Source organism: Hippichthys cyanospilos, chromosome 18 (assembly GCF_059441005.1).
Source record: "Hippichthys cyanospilos isolate Australia breed blue-spotted pipefish chromosome 18, RoL_Hcya_1.0, whole genome shotgun sequence".
Classification (NCBI taxonomy): Eukaryota; Metazoa; Chordata; class Actinopteri; order Syngnathiformes; family Syngnathidae; genus Hippichthys; species Hippichthys cyanospilos.
In genome coordinates, this window is record NC_142386.1 from 2,045,296 (window position 1) to 2,066,470 (window position 21,175).

General features: G+C 46.5%; 2 protein-coding genes across 5 annotated transcripts; one reads left to right on the forward strand and one right to left on the reverse strand.

Annotated features, from left to right (window-relative positions):
* The first annotated feature begins 1,235 nt into the window (after window positions 1–1,235).
* capn5b (calpain 5b) lies at window positions 1,236–20,972 on the forward strand. 3 transcript variants are annotated; one of them, XM_088440980.1, is made up of 13 exons: window positions 1,236–1,459; window positions 4,428–4,594; window positions 7,293–7,424; window positions 9,968–10,176; window positions 11,057–11,249; window positions 11,740–11,933; window positions 12,613–12,690; window positions 13,090–13,285; window positions 13,355–13,477; window positions 13,548–13,744; window positions 14,717–14,838; window positions 14,936–15,072; window positions 15,968–20,972. In XM_088440980.1, exons 2-13 carry the CDS (start codon window positions 4,430–4,432, stop codon window positions 16,148–16,150), a joined length of 1,929 nt encoding a protein of 642 aa, XP_088297106.1. In that variant the 5' UTR covers window positions 1,236–1,459; window positions 4,428–4,429; the 3' UTR covers window positions 16,151–20,972. The 3 variants fall into 3 exon arrangements, with proteins under 3 accessions (XP_088297106.1, XP_088297107.1, XP_088297108.1); XM_088440981.1 differs by having other exon boundaries at window positions 13,641–13,744; XM_088440982.1 differs by lacking the exons at window positions 1,236–1,459; window positions 4,428–4,594; window positions 7,293–7,424 and adding an exon at window positions 9,102–9,124 and having other exon boundaries at window positions 9,224–10,176.
* On the reverse strand, window positions 7,307–10,230 carry ompb (olfactory marker protein b). 2 transcript variants are annotated; one of them, XR_015868581.1, is made up of 2 exons: window positions 8,220–9,944; window positions 7,307–7,412 (listed from the first exon to the last, which is right to left on the reverse strand). XR_015868581.1 is itself a non-coding variant. In XM_088440988.1 (2 exons), exon 2 carries the CDS (start codon window positions 8,917–8,919, stop codon window positions 8,434–8,436), a length of 486 nt encoding a protein of 161 aa, XP_088297114.1. In that variant the 5' UTR covers window positions 8,920–9,084; window positions 9,901–10,230; the 3' UTR covers window positions 8,008–8,433. The 2 variants fall into 2 exon arrangements, 1 of the variants encoding a protein (XP_088297114.1); XM_088440988.1 differs by lacking the exon at window positions 7,307–7,412 and having other exon boundaries at window positions 8,008–9,084; window positions 9,901–10,230.
* Window positions 20,973–21,175: the final 203 nt, after the last annotated feature.

Below are 21,175 nucleotides of genomic sequence, written 5' to 3' on the forward strand. Positions count from 1 at the left end.
AAGTCCATTTTTTTTTTCTGCTATCCTTAGTCTGGACTGAAAATGACATCACCTGTTTTCTCGGTTTGGTCGTGTGACATTGGAGAACTGGTTCTAGCCGCTGGGATTGGTCAGATCCATTTTCAGTATAAGGAAGATGAACGCCCCCTTTATTTTCTGCTTGTGTCACATCTGTGACAAAAGTAAAAAAAAAAAAAAACTGTCTTTTATGAATCTTCTCCTGCGATCTATATGGAATTTTTAGTTTTTATCAGCAAGTCTCGTAAACTGCTAAATTCTACCGATCGCAGTTTGTACTAAATATTTAAGACCACAAGGGGGCGTTAGAGGAAGCTTTAATACAATAGTTTTGGGGTTTTTTTTGCCAGTCAAATGTTTCACAATTTGTATCACTTGATTTTACTTGATCAAAAATATTAATCTTGTCACTCGAATAGGCTACTATGAAAATGTAACCAAGAGTCAATTTTCCCATTAATTTTGTGGTCTCTTTGATGTTGGAGCAGCCCACCAAAAAAAGGAGAATAGCAGTAGAAAAGAAAACGGGCAGCAAGACAAGTGCATGATGCAGAGACGGAAGGCCAATGGTATGGTGGAAAACAGCTGTGACGGATAAGGGAAGGCAGGTAAAATATTATGGAATTGATTGAAATATTTTTCTTGTTATTTGTATTTCTATGTACGTATATAAACCTTCGCTTTCCCAAAGGGAACTGGGCCGCCTTTAATTAGTCTGCTCGCTTTCTTAATCACAGCATATTGCATCCTCTTATTTGTAACAAAGAGCTGAGGGATTACAGTAGGCCGCTCGCCTATGCGCATGCCCAGTCCTCCTTTGCTGCCCCCCCATACAGGCGACTTCCTGTAAACTGCTTTCAAAATATAGTTACGATTTTAAGGGGATTAAATGTTAATTTGAGGTTGAAATGTTAATCTGCTTCGCGAAACAAAGCAGCGATAGAGCAGGGTTTTAATTACATATGACGAAGCGTCTATTTAATTTATTTATTTTTATAGAGTGATGCTAGTTCACAAGGTAGCTCTTTGCACTTCACCACCGCAGAATATGAAACATTTTTCGTTTTTTATAGCTTTATTTTCCCCCCAAGTGCATCTGTGCTGTCTTCGAACAGTCTTCAAATTTTTGTCTTTACTTTACGATAGGCGGCCAATATCCGGTGTCGCCGCGGAGTGATACATGCCAGCTTGACCGTCGCCTTTCGGCGGAGGAGGAGGAGAGCGGTGCTCCGGCGGAGGAGAGGACCAGGCAGGCAGGCAGGCAGGCAGGGAGCGAGCGAGGCGAGGCGAGGCGAGGAAGCCCGGCCAGCCCCCTCCCCGCCCCCGGAGAGAGCGAGAGTCGGACCCGCCGGAACCCCCCCCCCCCCCCCCCCCCCCCTCCGACCCCCGGAGGAGAGAGAGCTGGGAACCGCGTTGCCACGGGAGAGAGGCCTCGGTGCAGGTAACCGAGCGCTCGGGGGCGCAGGTGCTCGCGAGTCGGGGGGTGGGGGATGCTACCGTGGAGCGTAACGCCAAATCTCAGGAGAACCGCTATGCTATTACTTACTTAATCCTTCATTTTTGTGTTATTTATTTATTTTTTTGCCACTTACAATGTTAAGAAGAGAACATAAACCGAACGCCAAAACATTCGCATACTCTCGCGGAATATATGCATCTTGTGTTTTGTTTTTCGTGCAGCAGAAAAGAAAGGGAAAAAAAAAAATCAGTGCTCATGGCACACGTTGCAGGATCAGTTTTCAAGACATACGATAATCCCCAGTATTTGCTGGGCCTAGACGCAGATTTGATATCTGTTCATCATGTGATAATCATGTGATCATCTTGTGCCAAGTAAGTGAGTTGAGGATATTCGTTTGGAGAAAAGTAGTGCTTTACTGCTAAAGTGAGTTCAGGTTTGACTTCGTTTTGACCAAATGTAGGCTTTGGCGGCATGATGGTGCCAAACAAGTGTGGCAGAACTGAGTTGGGGATCTTCATGTCGCCATTTGGTTACATGTTTTCTTTCCACCATTTCTTCTTTCAGTAAAGCACTTGTGTGATTTATTTCTGCAGCCGCCTTCCTCCGCAAGTAATGAATTAGTTATTCCACTAAGGAAGTGTATTGTTGCGCACAGCACCGAGCGAGGGGCCAGGACAGAGAAGATGCATTAAGTCCAATCATACGCACGGGAGCAGGCCGGCATTTCTTTAGCTGCTCAAATGATTTTTTTTCTTTCAAATACGTATTTCATTTGGCCAAGTAAAGTTAAACATGTTTGAAATCACACGACAACAAAAGAATGCGAGGGCGACAAGCAAAATGTAAAAATGATGGGAAAATGTGTCACTCGGCTGGAGAGATATTTTGGGGGGTTTGCTGGATACTGTATGCTGCCAGCCTATATGGAGCTCTCAGCCCTGCTAGCTAGCATCAAAATCACGGTGGATGAAGCAACAGCTGCCGCATGTCAACTTGAACTTCTTCTAGCACTCTTCTCTTGAAGTACTCAAGGATTCTTTTCAGCCTGAGCAGTTTTTCTTGGTTAATCAATTCATTTTAACCATGGAGATCATTTACGGTTGTCTCTGTTTTTTGAAATAATTCCTCCACCAAAAGCTCAAGGTTGCGATTTGAGAAAGGAGTCTACATTTTTCCATGGTCTATATGACATGGCTGCCTCCTTTCCTCATGAGCAGATGGGTTTTCAGGATTGATTTGGCATGGGAAGTTATGGGAGATGGGCGAGGAGCCAGGCACCGGGAGGGAGGCCATGGCGATGCGGAGGGCGGGTGGGAGGATGGGAAGCCTGGGATAGCCCCCCCCCCCCCTCCCCTTGACTTGCGGGCTGGATGAGGAATGATGTGCCAGAAGCCGCCTTGATTGGCTCTCTTTGGCGCAGTCCTGCTCTGTCTTCACTCGTGCGCCTTAAATCGCGGACTCAATGGGTCACCCCCGCCCCCCCGGTTTTGAGCAGCCGGAATGGGACCCGCCTGCTTTATGCAGTCTCCATTTCTCCTCTCTCATAATGCCCATTCCCAGCGGGTTGTGCTTGTTTCTGTTTGTCCGTCGCGACTCCTAAGTCTCCTACGCAGGTGTTCGCGTAAGCTCATGTCCTGCGCCAGCGTTATCATCCGCTTTGTCATTCCACGCGGATGGATATCAATTATTCGTCCTTGAAACTGTACCATTCATGTAGCTAATTATAATAATCTGAACATTGATTTTTGTGCTTTCAATGAATCATTACTGCAAAAAAGCAGCAAGCGGAGAGTTGATCCTTGCGGGACTCCACATTTCTTATGTTGTGTTTATCTTATTCACAGAAAATGTGTTGGATCGTTTCTAGTCGGATGGTTCTTGTTCTAATTGCGTTCCCAATTCATTTTGATCGATATGTACAGCCCAAAAACAAGTTTCATAAACTTCGCAGATAAACGCACGCTGCGCTTTGCCGGAAGCTCAAGTTCCATCATCTAACTCGCTGCTTTTTTCAGTCATATTCCTTCTGCAAAGTATTTTATCAGCCAAGCCATTATCTAAAATAATCCTTTGCTTTAGGGAATGAAACTCCAAAAAGAAAAGGATACGTTTTGGTCTAAAACACATCAAGTAATTAAAATAATTTAGTGTGACATTACTTAAAGTAAATAGTTACTTGAGACATTAATTACCTAGAGTAATTGATTACTTTGAGTCATTACCAAATGTAATGAAGTATTTGAAAATTCAAAGTACATGGAATTGATTGTCTGGACCCATTAAAAAAAAAAAAAAAAATGTGAAAAACACGTCTGTGGGATTGAATGAGTTAATAATCCCGCTTCTGCTGTGGAGAAACGAGTGTTATTGATTTTTTTTTTCCTCCTCAGGTCAGAAGTCAATAATCGTAAATAATGACCGAACGTGTTTGATATTTAATTCTTGGTTCTTGGAATGCACCGCTCGAATTCGATGGACTAAGTTCTTAGCGCGTGTCGGACGGCGTTGTCCAACCAATGGTCCATTTGTCCAGTTTCACACACGGCGGTCTTGCTGGCATTCGTGCGCTCAGCAATCCGGCCTGGTTAGTACAGCGCGCGATCGATAGACGGCGGCGCTCGCTGGATTGCGCAGGTGCCGCGCCGATATTGAAATTCAGCAGTTTGACCAATGGGCGAAGCGATACAGCGGTTTGTCCAGCGGCGCCGTTATCGACCCGGACGGCTACGTTTCCGCCGGGCCACGTCGGGCGCGTGCCGATCGATGCCGACGCGTCTGCCCGTAGGCGTAGCCGTGCTAATTAGGCCCCGGGGGACGTCGGGAGAGAGATGCGCGGCGGGGATCTTTTGGGGAGTTCCCATGTTCAAATGATAACTGGTGTCTCCGGGGGAAGCCCTTCTGATTCTTCTTCTTCTTCTGCCGTTTTGCTTTCCGCGCCGGCGGGCAGGCATGTTCGCGTCGGTCAAGGCCTTCGAGGGGCAGCAGTACTCCACCCTGAAGAGGCAGTGCCTGCAGAGCGGCCTGCTCTTCGAGGACCCCCGCTTCCCCGCCAGCGACGACTCGCTCTTCTACCAGGGCAACAGGATCGGGCGCGTGGTGTGGAAGAGGCCGCGGGTAAGTAGGGGCCCCTGCTTTCCAGCCCGTTTCAAACGATCTCGCTTCGAGAAGTTTACATTCCCCAAAATATTGGTGCGCTCCGCTCGTGTCAAAACGAGCTCCTGAAGAATTGCTTTTTTTTTGGGGGGGGGGGCGCGGGCTGCCAATGTTCTAACCTCCTTGTGCAACGTGCATCGCCATGGAAACTGGGTCACACAGATGATATGTTTTGGTGCACTCGGCGCAGACTGCAGGAAAAAAAATGCTGGAGGAGCGTTTTCACCTTCTAAAATGACACACGCTTCGATTTAGCCGGGGAGACGAAGACGATTCCCTGTATTCCTCCCTCGGATCAACTCCGGCGCGAGTACGTCACCGGCGCACTCCTGCAAGAGGGTTAGACTAATGCAGCTTTTAATAAGAAAGCCCAAATGAGCATTATGACAAGAACAATAATGGAGCGCACGTTTCACTCGGCGGGAAGCATTAAGCGCACCGCAATCCACTTTGCCAGCCAGGAAGCCGGACGCAAGCCATTGGCGTTTAACTGCATTTATTAGCTCACTTTTCAAGATGGAGACGTGACATGACATTTTTAAATAGGGAACTTTTTTTTCTTCACTTGTATTTTACTTGCCGTTGTTAAAGCGTTTTTGCGTGCCGCTTTTATCTGTTGCACCATCCGCCATCTCTCGGGTGTTTTGTTTGTTTTTGTTTGTTTGATGGCGCGAGAACGCAAAGAGCGCCACGGGGCCACGGTCAGGAGAGCCCCGACGATCGGGATGGACACCCGGGACCGGTATTTATGAGGCCTCTGGAGCTTCCTGGCGCGGCCCCTTTTTTCCTTGTCCAATCGGTCCAAAAATTCTGCCCTCCTCCCAGCTGAGAAACTTTAGTCCTCCTGGCCTTGATCGGGAGGGGGGCAACTCAGCTTGGCTCCTCTCAATGCAGAGGAGCGGATTGAAAAAAATGCCACGCCCGAGCGGGATTGGTTTTTGCGAGCCGGGCATGCGGTTGACACTCTCTCGCTGGACGGCCTCTCAGCCGCCGGGCGGCTAAATGATCGGACGGCGCCTGGCCGCAGTGGTCGCACGACTCGCCGTCTGCTGAGGCCGCCCTCCGATCGATACTCTATTACTCTTCTACCTGAGACCCCGCCACCACTCCTAGCGGATGTCGCTGGCCGCGGGGAGCCCCTCATCTGGCCTCGCCTCACTTTGCTTCCGCCGCACCGCAGCAATCGATGGCGCTGCAGACAGAAACCTTAGCTCTTCTCCAAACACTCATTGTTTGGCCGCGGGGAGATGGGCGCTTCAGCCCAGCGGCTTTTGCCGAGTCAGCGAATGAGCGACCTTGGCCGCAGCACTTTTCTTTTCTTTCTTTTTTTCTTTTTGCATCCAAGCGCATTCGCGCGCACTTTGAAGGCCGGCGGCTTCATGGCACGCTCACCTTCGCCTGCCGCTCTTTCTTCATCCTCACCTGTTTGCCAACAGCAATTATCTCTAGTGAAGTCCACTTTGAATTTTGCAAGTCGCTTCACGTTTGGAACAAGATTGCTATCGAGCTTTCTGTCCGTCTGTCTATTCTCTTTTTATCGTTCAATAATGATCTCGAGGTCTAGCTAGCTAGCTAGCTAGCTGTCTGCCTGTTTGCTTTCTCGAGCAGAGGTCCGCAACCGCCGGCCTGTGCCCCGCGGCGGTCCGTGAATCAACTGGTGATCCAGCGCCGGAAAGAATGATCTCTTGGAACCGATTTAGTTTACCCTTTAACAGTTCATTCATTTGTGCTCTTTGGCTTGATCTTTGTTTTTTTGGCGCCGCCTCTGGCCGCTGTTGGTATTACATTTTGTAGTGAGGAAGGCTTGAGTTGAGAGCAGTTACTGCGGTCTGTCTCTGTGAAATGTGGCCCACGAGTGTCTGTAAATTGTACTTTATGTGTAAGAATGTTGTCATTGATGATAATACGGTCAAAATTAGTTTGTTTGTTGGTTGATCCAATAACTTGCGACTGTGGATAAATGCAAGCTAATGTCAGCATGCTATATAGTGCGTTTAGCTTGTTAGCATTTTCGTTTGTGCCAGGTATTTCCGTTTGCGATATGTTAGCATATGCAAAGGTTTTGCATTTGGAAGTACTCACTGGCATCTAATTGACATTTTGTATTGATATAAATTGAATTTGTAATGCAGTTATGATTTCTTTAATCATTGCCATTTGTGTACATTGCATCTATCCATCCGTTTTCTCATTGGTATTTTTTGCTTTTTCCTCCTTGTTTTTCATGCATTCGTATGAAAAAAAATGCTGCACGGGAGTGTCTTGTATAAAAAAAAATAAAATAAATGGGGCAGCACAGCGTGACTCTCTGGAAACGGAAAGGTTCCGACCCCAACCGCCACATTGTGCGCGCGAGAGACGGAAAACGCTGCAGCAGCTTATTGAGCAGCGCGTTGTTAGCTGTAATGAAAGACAGCGTGTCCGCGCAGCGGCTGCAAATGGAGCCGGGCACGCTCGGCAAATGTGATTTCACAAATGCATTTAACGTCTCCCTCGCGTCATCGTAAGACGCGGTGGGCTCGCTCCCGTTCATTAAGCCCCCCCCCCCATCCCTTCCAAAAGTCTTGTTCACAAAATAACATCATTTTGCAGAGGAGAAACGCATACGTCGTATTGAAATGAATGCATTTGTTTTGACACGCTTTTCGCGCGCGTATAGGAGCTGTGCGAGGACCCTCACCTGTTTGTTGACGGCATCAGCGCTCATGACCTCCACCAGGGACAGCTGGGAAATTGCTGGTTTGTGGCGGCCTGCTCCAGTCTGGCCTCCAGAGAGTCCCTATGGCAAAAAGTAAGTCTTTGTTTGCTGCTGTAAAAAGACGCAATCCTCCGGCCCCACAAGTGGCCTCCAAAAAGTGCCACTTCTCATATCTTTGTTCTTAGTGTGCGTCACAATAGACTGCAGTGGCCCGCTGCCACGCCCACCCGCCCGCCATCTTCTTGCCTAATGACCACAAAAGCTCATTTTGCAAAAACATAGCCCATTTCTTTGGCTCATGCTTGTAAATCTCACAGGCGCGCATGCACACACCCACACATTGTGATAGAAAAAAAACAAGCTTAAAATAAGTCATTTCAAAAACGTGACAATATGCATTTGTATATAACAAGGAAGGAACCAGCCACTGTGGTACAAATAAGCAACGAGTTGCTCAATGTTCCATTTCATTTGCTCTTCATTTGAAAAGAAAATGACGTTTTCCGTTACAGCAGTCAATTAGCTTTGCTGATAGCTGCAAACACCCTGTTAAATTCTCACCTGCCCCCCTTCGACAACCACCGATCCAGTCTAGTCCTTCTCAAACATTTAGCTGCCGTCCAAGCAAACAAACAAAAAAGCGTTCATAGACAAGTGTGATTCTTAAAAAGTACATTTAATGAGTAAGCCATTTTAACATTTTACACATTTTGAATTAAATACAACAAAACAACTTCAGTTGTAGTTCTATTCAAATCCATTGCACAAAAAGATTGACTAAACTAGTACCCAAAAAGTTAAACTCCTGCAGATAAAGTTCTGCTGTTCGAGTAGACTATACAATTACACGGTCACGATTAGACTTGACAATGACTGAGTTGGAGCTACCTCGTTTCGAATCCAAATTTCAACTCATATCAGAGTCAGTGCACATCTTCCTCCGATGAAGCTCAAATGAAGTTGACTTGTTCTAGTAGGCCTTTCTTTCCTAGGCTCAGTCAAAATAGCTAGGCTTCCTTAGTTAAGTTAAGCTTGAATTCCGGCAGCGTGGTTCCTCCGGCCCGGTTAGTCGCAGCGGGCCAGAGTGGAAAAAGAAGGTCTTTCAGCCGTCCGCGGCGAAGGTGATGGAGCAGTCCACCGTCTCCGGGCCGCATCCCTCCCCGAAGGCGAACAGGAAGTACATGACCTTGCGGACCTTGGCCAGTTCGGCGATGCGCTCGCCAAACTCGCGCGCGTCGGCCTCGGAGCACTCGCTCCCGACCTCGCGGCCGGCCTCGCCGTCCGTCCTCCAGAAGAGCCCCGGCGGCTCCAGCAGCTGCCGGCTCATCAGGTGGGTGAGGTCGGGCGTCCACAGCTGCGAGGTGGCCGTGATGGTCAGGCGGCCCGAGCGGGCCAGCCGCACCGTCCAGTGGGAGAAACGCAGCGACTGCTTGGCGAAGTCCAGCCGGTACACGGCTTCGTTGGGCTGCAGCAGGCGCTCGCCGTCCTGGCGTTTCTGCCCGCGCTGCTGCAGGGACTGCACCCGCAGGCGCATCACCTCCGTCAGCTGGGGGTCCGGGCGGAAGGGCAGCTCCAGGGTGTCGGCCATCGCCCCGCTTGCGAGAGCTCGCTCTTGCGTGTGCGCGCCGGATCCCGCGGGGGGCGCGTCTTAACCTCCGCCGGTGCCTGGCAACCGGCTCTGCTGACGTTTGGCTTTTGCCCTCGGGGCCGGCCGGCGCGCCGCCCGCCTTTGTTTGCTCGCCGACTGGAATGCCTGACGACGAGAATCCCATCTGGATAGCTCGCTCCTGTAGGTGCGTCTGGCGCAAATCCCTGTCGGATTTACTGCCAGCTCTAAGGAGACCTAACTCTTGTGCCGTATTTTCTCCGATCCTTTGATCTTGGAATCAAAGGTGACCTAGAACGTTTCGTGAACGACAAACCAGAAGGTGAGACACGCAAGGAGATTTGCACCTTTACTTTTCTTCTGCCGTGCTGGTTTCTACTTTAGTTGTTAGGGTTGGCCCTAGTTACGAAAGCACTTGCTGCCCTGAAAGGTCAGGGGAGACGTCATGGCAGCCAGGTAACAGTTGGTGATAATGGGGATGTATGTGGAAGTCCATACACTATCAGTCCATGCAATCACAGCTATTTTCTTTCCAGGAGCACGTCGACAGACCCCGCAAAAAATAAACAAGGACAAAAAGGCATACAAGGTAACAAACAAAAAACCCAGAAAAAAAAACGAAAAAACTTATGGAGACCAACACTACAGAAACAGGACAACATCCTTAACAGCAGCGCTTCGGCAAAGACCCGACGAGAAGGAAACGGGAAACGAAATACACTCAAAACCGAACAAAAGGACCACCCGGGCATGGCACAATAGGAGCAGTGAGTCGATTGGCAGACACAAGGGAAGCAGATCAAAGAAGACACAATCACACTGACGAGACACTGACACAAGTTAGGGTTCTGGATCAGGTTCTGCATTCAAATTCTATTGGAGCACATGGCTTCTCGATGATAACTGCAGCAAAGTGGAGAGGGTTGTTATTTACGGCGCGCGCACAAACGGAGCAGTTATTACCTTTCAGCTTGTTCCTGCCGGATTTATGAGCGAGGGCATCCCAAACGTGATTTTGTGTCCTCTTCAGGTGATTCCGGACTGGAAGGAGCAGGAGTGGGACACGGAGAAGCCCGACTCGTACGCCGGCATCTTCCACTTCCGCTTCTGGCGCTTCGGCGAGTGGGTGGACGTGGTGATCGACGACCGGCTGCCCACCGTGGACAACCAGCTGGTCTACTGCCACTCCAACGACAGCAACGAGTTCTGGAGCGCGCTGGTGGAGAAAGCTTACGCCAAGTTAGTCTCCTCCCGACAAAACTCGCTTCACAACCAACGCGTGTTTTGGATGGGTTCAAGCATGGGTTATAGGCGAACGTTTTTCCGGATCCCCCCGGGATGGGACCCGACTTTTCCTTTAATTGCGGAATCGGGACGCAAAAAAGTTGACGAGAGCGTCTGAGAGAGGGATTATGCAGGAGGAAAAAAGAAAAAACATTGGGCAGTTTGGTTGATTTATTTTAATGTAGCTGACCTCTAAAATGGAAGTGGGAGGTCATTCTAAATGGGAGCAGGACAGGATATTATTCTTTTTTTTTTTTTTTTTTTAAAGTTAGCACCTTAGCTTGTTCATTTGTATATTTTTTGTAATTAGTTTCTTGGTCCATTTGTTCACGCAATAGTTTGTGCGGATGCTTGTTAAGTTAATTTGTTATCTTGTCAGCAAATTTGTCAGTAAGTTAGAGAATTTGTTCGGTAGCTAGCCAGTTAGCTTATTCATTTGCGTCAGTATGTTTTTTGCTTAGTTTGTTCACGCAATTGTTAGTCCAGATGTAGGTTGAGTTGATTTGTTAGCTTGTCAGCTAATCTGTCAGTAAGTTTGAGAATTTGTTAGCTAGTCAGCAATTTAGTTCATTTGTTGGTTGGTAAGACACTTTGTTACATTGGTCATTAGTTCACTAGCTAGCTAGCTAACTAGTTGTTAGCTCTACAGGCATACTTTGTGAGTTTGTCCCTATGGTTTTTGCTTATTATGTTCACTTGATAATTACTGGTATTCTAGTTGTTTGAGAAATACAGTCACATTGTTAGTATGTTAGCTAATTTGTCAGGAAGTTGAAGAATTAGTTAGCCAGTCGCTGCCTGGTTGGCCTGACTTTTTATGTGCTCCCCCGCTCAGGGTGTATGGCTGTTACGAGGCTCTGGATGGGGGCAATACGGCGGACGCGCTGGTGGATTTCACGGGCGGGGTCTCAGAACCCGTGGACCTGCTGGAGGGTCAAATGGCAACGGACGAGGCGGCTCGCAACCAGCTGTTTGAACGCGTCCTCAAAGTGCACAACCGAGACGGCCTTATCAGCTGCTCCATTAGGGTATGCCTTCTAAGAATTTTCATGCCGCATTGTATTCTTCTACGCAGAAGTAACGAAAGCCGCCCGGATTTTTTTTCCTTCACCTTTAATCGAAGGTGGGGTTTCGAAAAAATAGATATTGTTTTGTATTGCATTTGAATACTTTCTTCCAAAATAGACTGAAAGACAAATCGCCTCACACATCATTATCTTTTCTTCACCAAGAGTTGGTCAATACCAAATGGACTCAAATCCACAAACTTATGAAGAGTAGATCCAAATGAAAGTATTTTGTTGGTCAATATCAGAATGATGAAGAAAGTACGTACAGTAGGTGATTAGACTGCATAAGTAAAGAAAAATGATGGGTCCAAGCACTCATCCCTGAAGCACCCCTTGCCAGTCAAAGGAGCATGGATGACTTATTTTCTGTAGTTTATCGCATTGGAAGGAACACCTTGTTAACTCCCGCTGAAGTGAATTTGCCAAATATTTTTGGGTGCTTCCCCAGGCCACCACTGCGGAGGACATGGAAGCCCGGCTGGACTGCGGCCTGGTGAAAGGCCACGCCTACGCCGTGACCGACGTTCGGAAGGCGCGGCTGGGTCACGGCCTGCTGGCCTTTTTTAAGTCGGAGAAGCTCCACATGATACGCATGAGGAACCCGTGGGGGGAGAAGGAGTGGAGTGGCCCGTGGAGCGACAGGTAACGGGAGGGCACTTTTGCTCATTTACCAATGACTCCAAATGCTGGTGTCACGATTCGACTTTTTTGGATTCTCTCCGTTCTGGGGTGCGCTGCGCAGAACATAATAAAACATATTAGGATTTTTGTTTAGAACTTCACACTACGAGGGCCCAACCAATATGGATTTTTTTTTTTAGGTCGATTCTTATATTTGGATGACAAAAAATACAAATTAGAATGCATAAAAAACGTGGCCATTCATTTGGCAATCAATCAGCCAACCGATCAATCGAACGGGCCCTACGCATGACTTCATTTGTGTGGAAAGCAGTTTTCCCTCCGGAGGAGCTCTCTGTTCCGGCATTGATTTTTTTTTTTTTTGCATTTTGCCCACGCCGCCCACCTCGAGGGAAGCCAGTAATCCTGGAGATAGCAGCGGCGTTCTCTCTCGGAACGGTTAGTTACCAAGCTCGGGCCAACAAAACGGGCGTCTGGTAAAGCGGCATAAATAATTGACGAGGAGGCTTATTAAAGACGGCGCTCTGGCGGAATCGTCTATGCTTACTTTGATGGAGGAAGAAGGAAGTGTTACTTAAGGGCTGGACCTGATGCTTCTTCGTGTAGCCACCAAAACATCCACATGACGCAATAAGATGCAAGCCAATGTTTCTTTCTTTTTTTATTTATTTGTTTTCAGTTCGGAGGAATGGAACAAAGTGAGCAAGAGCGAGAGGGAGAAGCTCGGCGTCACCGTGCAGGACGACGGCGAGTTCTGGTGAGGAATACAAACCGGCGGAAATCATCATCCTCTCTCAAAACAACAACAAAACACCCATTTATCCAAATAGCACTCAGTGGTAGCACTAAATCTTCAAGGCTTCAGCTAGCAAAACAAAACAAAAAGGCAGGAAAAGTCGCCTAGAACAACTGAGTCCCAAAATGGTCCTCCTCTCATTCAACCTGAGTAGGAATGCGATTGGATCATGACAAATACGAATCCGGTTTGAGGATTCGATTTTATTAAAGCTCTCACAACACTGAACAAACACACGGTTACCACTAAAAAGCCATGACAGCGCATCACAAACTAACGCGGACCAACAAGAATTCAAATAAGAGGAGAAGGGCCGAAATGCCAAAACGATGTTGGAGGATGTGCCCGCCCTCCCTCCAGGATGACGTTTGACGACTTCTGCCAGTACTTCACCGACCTGATCCTGTGCCGCCTCATCAACACCTCGTACCTGAGCATCCACAAGACGTGGGAGGAGGAGGTGATGCGGGGCACCTGGCTCCACCGCCAGGACCCGCTGCGGAACCGCTCGGGCGGGTGCATCAACCACAAGGCCACCTTCCTCCAGAACCCGCAGGTGGCGCCGTAGCTCGGAGACGGCCCGACGGCTTGCGTTCGGAAGCGAGCGTCTCCTTTCTTCCCGCAGTACGTGTTCGACGTGAAGAAGGTGGAGGACGAGGTGCTGATCTGCTTGCAGCAGAAGGAGAAGCGAGCCACGCCCAAAGAAGGCAAAGGGGAGAACCTGGCCATAGGCTTCGATATCCACCAGGTAAAAAGCGGCGAAAGGAGGAAATGACGGCCGAAGGAGGAGGCTAACAGACAAAACGCGCGGCCGGCAGGTGGAGCTGAACCGCAAGTACCGCATGCACTCGGCCCAGCAGAAGGTGGCGGGCTCCATCTACATCAACTCGCGCTGCGTTTTCCTCAGGAAGGAGCTGAAGGAGGGCCGCTACGTCATCATCCCCACCACCTTTGACCCGGGGCAGCACGGAGACTTTCTGCTCCGCGTCTTCACCGACGTGCCTTCCGACTGCAAGTAAAGCCCGCGCCTTCCCGAAACAAACAAACGGGTTCAGCCATGGCAGAGAAACGCTTCCGCAACCGCTTCCATGTCATGCAAACCAAAACAAACACAATTAGAATAATTGCAAATGCCACGCGATGGATGGATTACATTAAAAATACTCATGTATATTCTCGTAGTGTCGTTACATATGCATTCTAATGGTGTGTGTGTGTGTATATATATATAAATGAAAAAAGTAATCTATATTGATTACCAATTTAAGAAATCGTTAATTTAAAAAAAAAGTCATGCCGGAACCAGATTTAAATGGAACGCAAACCAAATGTAAATAAAAACAAATCATAACATTTAAAAAAAATCATCAATTCACTCCAAAAATCATTATTGGAAAAGATAATTACATTTTAGTTTTTAGACTGACTTTAAATTGGAAGAAATAAAGAATCAAATGACACTGGAAAAAAAAGATTATTAGAGAAAAAAGAATTTTAAGGAAATCACAAATGTATTTGTTACGAAATAACAAAAAAACATTCCTGAACCAGATTTAAAATGTTGTCAAACCATGTTAAATAAACGATGAAAATCATGAAATCACATTTTTAAGACAAAAAAATCATTCGCATCGAACTGTAAAATTACACTTGTATTTTATACAAATTATAAATAGAAAATGAATCAAATTAAGTTGGAGATAACTCACTCATGACACGGTCTTTCAGTCAAATTCCTCACTTTTGATACACTTGAAATTTGTCTAATCAAAAAGTTGAGTCATTAAACAAAGTGTAGAGTTAATTTATCGGTTTGATGACAATCGGACCTCGACACATTGCACCACATCCGGCCTTCAAATCAGAACGGCCCACTTTCTCTCCGGTTTGGTTTGCGTGACGTTCGTGAGCAATCTCGGCCTAGCGCGCCCTCTGCTGGCCGGCCGCACCATGACACGTCCTTTCCCCGTCTACGGCTTCGCTTCAGAGAGCTGACTCTGGACGAGCCTCCTCAGACGTGCTGGACGGGCATGTGCGGCTACCCGCAGCTGGTCACCCAGGTCCACGTTCTCAATGCTCAGGGCCTGCAGGGACAAGACTCCAATGGAGGTAAATGCACACCCACGCACACCGAACTGGATTAAGTGGATTCGGAAGTTTCGGGGCTACGGTGGCGCCGCCGGTTGACACCGTCTTCTTTTGGAAGCCGTGGACCCGTACGTGATCATCAGCTGTGAAGGCGAGAGGGTCCGCTCGCCGGTTCACAAGGACACCCGCTGCCCCAATTTTGACATCAAGGGTCTCTTCTACCGCAAGAAGCCCAAAGAGGGGGTCCACATCGAGGTGAGGCGCCGCCGTTTTGACATTTCCAGACTAGTTCCATCGCTGCCGTCAGGAATATAATAATAATAATTCTTCAAGCAACGTTTTAAGGCTGGCTCAAATTGTGACAAAATATGGCCGAGGACCATTTGTGGCCCGCCGTTCATTTTGAAGCGAAAAACCATTAGTGTCACATATTTGTGTATTTTGCTATGCGCCGCCGCCGCCTTGTCCCAATTCCCAGCAGATAGCACTGGTCAATATGTTTTATAAAGTCGAAGAAAGTAAAATAATGTCCCCTCTTCATCCCTATTCAACTTTTCCTCAAATTGCATGAAATAAATGTATAGAATTTCTATGAGCTTTTTTTTCCCCCCTCATTTGTTCCTAAAATCCATATTTTGTAATAGAACGCCTAATAAGATGAACTAAAGCCAAATCAATAAATACAGTGAAGCGCCAATATGCAGTACAAGGAAAATGCCCCGATCAAACTATTTGCTTGTCATGTAACTTCCTTTTAAAGGGACAGTGTGTAAGATTTGACCGTTTTTCATTTCCCATTGTCCGTGCCACCCCCAGTGTAATACCGTTTCGTGATAACCAGACCCCCCCCCATTATATTTCATACATACTGTCGGTCGTTAAGAACAGGTTTATTTGCGAGTTTTCATCATTTAATTGATTCCTTTCGAATGAAAATCAGTCTAGATCTCACACGGCGTCTCTTTAAGGAGTAGGGTGAAGCGCAAAGAAAATGAACCGGATTAAACTGGTGCCGTAGCGTATCACTCGGCCCGGAGTCCCATTTCACGCTCCCGCTGGCTTTGTTTGTCCTCTCGAGCTTACTGTCGACCTGCCGTCTTCTTTTCCGCCCTTTTTCTCCCTTCCTGTCCTTTTGCGGGCGGGGGCCCAGATCTACAACAAGAACATGATCGTGGACACCTTCCTGGGTCAGGCGGTGATGTTCAGCGACCCCAACGAGCGGCAGGAGCAGCACACGCTGCACCTGCGTGACAAGGGCGGTCGCCAGGACAGCGACCTGCCCGGCACGCTCACCGTGCGCCTCATCACCTCCACCACGCTCACCAACATCTGACCGCGCCCCGCCCCGCCCCGCCCCGCCCCGCCCACCACCTTTCTCTGGCTTTGCTTTTCCTCGCAATCTGGCAACACCCGCCCCTTGATTTTTTTTTTTACTCCCCCCAATTTCTGTCCCCTGTAATTCTCTTTCGGCTCTTTCCTTTCTCTTTTCTCTCTCTTTTCATTTACCCGCTTTTTCTTGCAATTTTTTCTTCTTTTACCATTTTGCATAATCCCCAGTTGTGCTTATATTCGTCTTTACTGTTACTCTCGCCAGTTCTTTTTCCATTCCTCTTTTTTTTCCCGTTTTTGTCTTGATTTTTAAGCTGACAGCGGAATGGCCTCCGTTGACTTTTGTCGCGTGGTAGGTTTTGCGGCTGAAAACGGCCAAAATGGGATGCTTTATCGCTGTTGTTTTTTTTTGTTTTTTTTTCTTTTGTGCAAACTCAAACCCGTGCGAGCTGCACATGTGACACATATGCAGACATTTGTGCTCTGGCATGCATGTGCCAACGCTTCCAAGGGCTATGCATTGCCTTAAAGCTGCGTCCGTCTGTCTTTGGCGTGGATGGCTTTTCCATCACGTCTCTGTGTATGCCCCAAATTGTCAACAAAGCCCCTTGGGGTGTCTCGCGACGCTGATTTTACACCGTAGAGCAGACTTTTGGAAGCTTTTCAAGCCAAGCAGCCCTTTAGAAGGCCATTTTTGGGAACCATTGGCTAAGAAGAGTGGATGATGCCCCGCCCACGGACTCCTTCTCAACAGCATCTCGCATCCCCTCTTATATGAGCCGACAAGGCATTTTGTACGTGTCGTTTGGCGAGCATGCGCCAGGGTCCCCGCCCGGCGACGGGCCGCAATCGCGAAAGCTGGCTTTTCCCCTCGTCTTCCTTCACTTCTCAAGCGAGCCGCTTCTCCGCCGAACGTTATGGACGATCTTCCCGGTGTGTCGCTTGGAAGGAAAGACTGTTTTTTTGTTTTCTCCAAGCGTCCTGCACATCTCCGCGGTCGTAGCTTAGCAGTCGGCGGCCGTCTCTGTCCTCGGAATATACCGCCCCGTCTCCCCCAACAAGTGCTTTATGGGACCAAAGAGCAGCCAGTTCCCCACCCTTTTGCAACCCGGACCACCTCATATTATTAACGGCAACACCACTGCCTGGCACTGTGTGCGTGTGCACGCGCTACTTCATCTTGTGTATTTGGGCAAATGTAGACGCGAGGACGGGCAGATCGCCCGTCGTGGACTTTTGGTACGAGGAACTGCGAAGGAACCGCCGAAGGAGAAAAGCTGCCGAAAAACAGTGCCATGGCGTTTTCAGTCTGGGTTGGCCTCCTAAAAAAAAAAAAAAAAAAAAAAAAAATGCATCTTAGCGTTCACCTTTTGTATTCTGATAAGTTGCGCCTCTCTCTCTAGGCATGGGCGATCAAGTCATTGATTTCAAAGGGACGGGAGGGTCTTTAGGCCCCCATTTTCTCAAGTCAAATTGTATGCCAGCTTTCTGGGATACAATTTGAGCTCCGTCAGCCCGGATTTTGTCTGAAAGACTGTCTAGGCCCAAAATGGACATCAACCTGGACACATTTTGCCTTAAATCAGTGCTTCTCAATTATATTTTGCAAAGCCCCCCCCCCCCTCAAGGAAAGAGAACACACTTGCCACACTGACTATAAATAAGGTTATTATCTATAAAAAATTTAGCAACTTTGTACGGCTTACAGCTTAGTCTAAAACAGAAAAAAAGAACCAAGCGCATCAAAGTGGAATCAAAACCACGCTGGCAATTTTGGAGATCTTAAACAAAGGTGGGATGCCATCCTCAGACGTGGGCCGTTTCACCGTTTTTTTTTTTTAATACTTTGATTCACTCTGTAAAAGCTTGCAAATATTTTGCTCGCATGAAACGGACCTGGCAGGTTTCCGTTTTGAGAGGTACAATCAGTGCTGCAACAGAGGTCGCATCAAAGGGAAAAAAAAGCCATGGCAATTTTGCAGCTTCAGAAGGTGTTTGAGGGACGTCGTCGCTAGCGAATGGCAATTTCGCACCCTATTCCGTGTGTGCGCCATCGTGTGTTACGCTGAGAAGCAACAATCAATGGCGCACAATGGACACACCTCTTAATCAATCAGTCGATTGCTTTGCCCATCCGTATTACTCTGCAGATACAAAAATATTTGTAAAAATTGAATATACGGCAAACATTTTCTATTTCGCTCCTCATCAATTTGATTTTTCTTCTTACCCGCCCGTCACGACCGTACACACCTTTGCAAATGCTCGACACACTTTTTTTCCTCGTCTCGATTGTACGATGCATTTTTTTTTTTTTTTTTTTTTAACCTTTGATGACGTAATGCTAGTCGCGGCGCTTACAGCATGGCCGCCGCCTCCGTCACGCGATCATATCAGCTTTGGTCAGGTGCTAAATGCTTGTTTGGATGGAAAGGACCAGAAAACGTCCTTACGGATTATCGGTGCCAAAAAAAAAAAAAGTGCATATATGACACGTGGCTTGATTTTAGCCAAATAATTGTCCTTCTTCCAAAGGTGTTCACATAATTACGTTGGGAATAATGTGACATCAAATTGGAATTTAGGAGCCAAATACTTGGTTGTCTATGATGTGCCATTTTCACCATTTGCTTTATGAGTCAGAAACCTTCTTGCATGTGCCATTTTGAAATGTTATTATTGTTTATGGAATTGAATTCATGTATAGGTTTCACATTTGGTACATGGATGTGATTATACAGCTCATACAAACCGTACTCACACAAAGTAGTATTACTGGCACACAGGAAATAATAAAAGTCATAATCTTATGATATTAAAGCTGCAGTTTTGATATATCAAATAAAGGTGCAATTTCACAAGAAAGTTATTAAGATACGTATGACAGGTATTAGACAGTTACCGAATGAATATATGTCATATTTAAAATCATATGTTCAATATTACTTGTATATTGTTTTCTTTTTCAGAGTAATATACGGGAAAGAAAATGGGTCATTTCATTATTGTTTTGTTACGTTTCTGTAATTTTAAATATACCAATTTAATATTGCAGAATTGGAATTTTCCCAAAAAAGAAAATACTCTTGTACTAATTCTATACTCATTTTTAATGTTCTTATGAGTTTTTTTTCTAATATCAAAATGCTACGACGCAATTATCACTTTTGAATGTCCCTTTTTTCTTGCAAAATGACAAGTGTATTTTTTGTTTATTGCAACTTTATAAGCTACAATCGAAACGTCATAAGATGATTTCTTTTCAAAGTTATAGAATCACGACTTTATTCGCCGTCATTTTTCCACGCGTTATTCTGACTTCAATCTGTGTTTTCTTAGCTGTATTTTTTCCTCCAATTTCCTTCAACTGTTCCCGAAAAATTGTAAATGCGAATTCGATCAAGGTTTTTCATTTTGAAAAACAACACTGTTTCTCATTTCCACCTGTCGTGGACGAAAATACTCTCAAGACTTTAACGCAATTTTAACGCCAAGCCTCTGCCGTGACTTTTTATAAGAGAATGCCGCAGCATGTAGCAAAAACGGCTTTGAATCCATCGCTAAATATCTATATTTATATTTTTGAGCTCTTGACTTAAAAAAATAATAATAACGTCCCACTTTCGCATGCATCTGGACGATATACTGTATTCCTCTTTTGTATTTGTTTTTCTATCCAATAACTGGCGGTGTGTGTATCAACCTAGCGGTGACGATCCGTTATTTTCGGATGGATGCTACGAAGGGTAGCGCTAACGCTGGTACTCGCAACCTCTGCCGGTAATTCAGAGGAACTTCGGCCCTCGCTAGCAAAAGCCAATTTAGTGGCGTTCATCCGTCGCGTAAACAATGGGCACGTTGCATCCCGATGCATGGCTAAAGATACAAAACCGACTTGATACCATTTACGAAAAACGGCGCGATTTGAAACCGTTTTGTAAAGTTATGAGAATGAAGTCGTATTACGGGTGCAGATTTGCAATATAACGTGGCTACTGTGCTGTTGTGTCAATATGGAGAAAGCATGTCGTATTTGAAATCCTCGCCAAGTTCTTTTTGAATGTTATTGGCGACTATTACGCTTATTGCGAAGATTTTCACCCCCCCCCCAAAAAAAAAAAACAACTTTCCAAATAGGGTTTTGGTTCTCTTGACATTAGTAACATAATTGTAACTTTATTCTCCTAAGTGGTTTTTTTTGTCAAATTACTACTCTGGAAACTTGATCATGATACGCTAATGTCACAAGTGGACGTGCGTCGCTAGCTAGCTTGAATGCTGAAAAAGAATGTATTTCGTTCAGCCGTCCCATCTTCAAAACAAACGGCCACGTTGCATCCCGCCGCACCAAACGACGGGGACTAAAAAGATGGCTTTGACGTCCTTGCGTTGGCTTTTCCTGCTGCGGCCATGACACAAATATGCTTGTGATTGTTCTTGTGCTTTTCTGCTCAGAGACTGGACAAACTTCCTGCATGGCCACATTCCTACGAAACCTTTTAGCGGTATTTTACAGCCTTTATAGTCGACACAGTACTTATACAAATTCATTTTGTATGATTTGCTATGGGAGAGCTGTACTAGTCCGTCGTGTAGCGTGTGCTTCTTTGCGTCTTCTCTGTTAATCCACTCAAAACGTTTCTTGGTTTTGCCTTTGAATCCACGCCAGTGATTTGACTACTCGGTTACACTGTGCTTATTTTAGAGCTAGCGATTGGGAAAGGAAAAAAAAAAAAAAATCCATTTTTTTTATGTTTTCTTTTGCATTTGTATTCAATGTCAACTTGTGGCATGACTTTGAAATAAAACAGAAAAGAATATCCTTATGGCTTTGGATTGATTTGGGATTTTCGTTTTCTGAAAGAAACAATCTTTGCCACGGCCAAAACGTCAGACAGCCATCACAAGTCCGCAAAACTTCAGAAGCCCGTTTCCCTTGTTGTACCGAGTCCCCCCCCCCCTTCTCACCCTACAGGCTCCGCCCACCATCCTCCTAATCAGGATCAGCGGCCATGAATGAGATTGAGTG

Bases quoted from the DNA above. Each gene is read 5' to 3' on its own strand.
- capn5b (XM_088440980.1), top strand. From the start codon at position 4,430: ATGTTCGCGTCGGTCAAGGCCTTCGAGGGGCAGCAGTACTCCACCCTG. The intron at 10,177-11,056 runs GTTAGTCTCCTC...TCCCCCGCTCAG, and splicing joins GTGGAGAAAGCTTACGCCAA to GGTGTATGGCTGTTACGAGG. The intron at 13,478-13,547 runs GTAAAAAGCGGC...CGCGGCCGGCAG, and splicing joins TAGGCTTCGATATCCACCAG to GTGGAGCTGAACCGCAAGTA.
- ompb (XM_088440988.1), bottom strand. From the start codon at position 8,919: ATGGCCGACACCCTGGAGCTGCCCTTCCGCCCGGACCCCCAGCTGACG.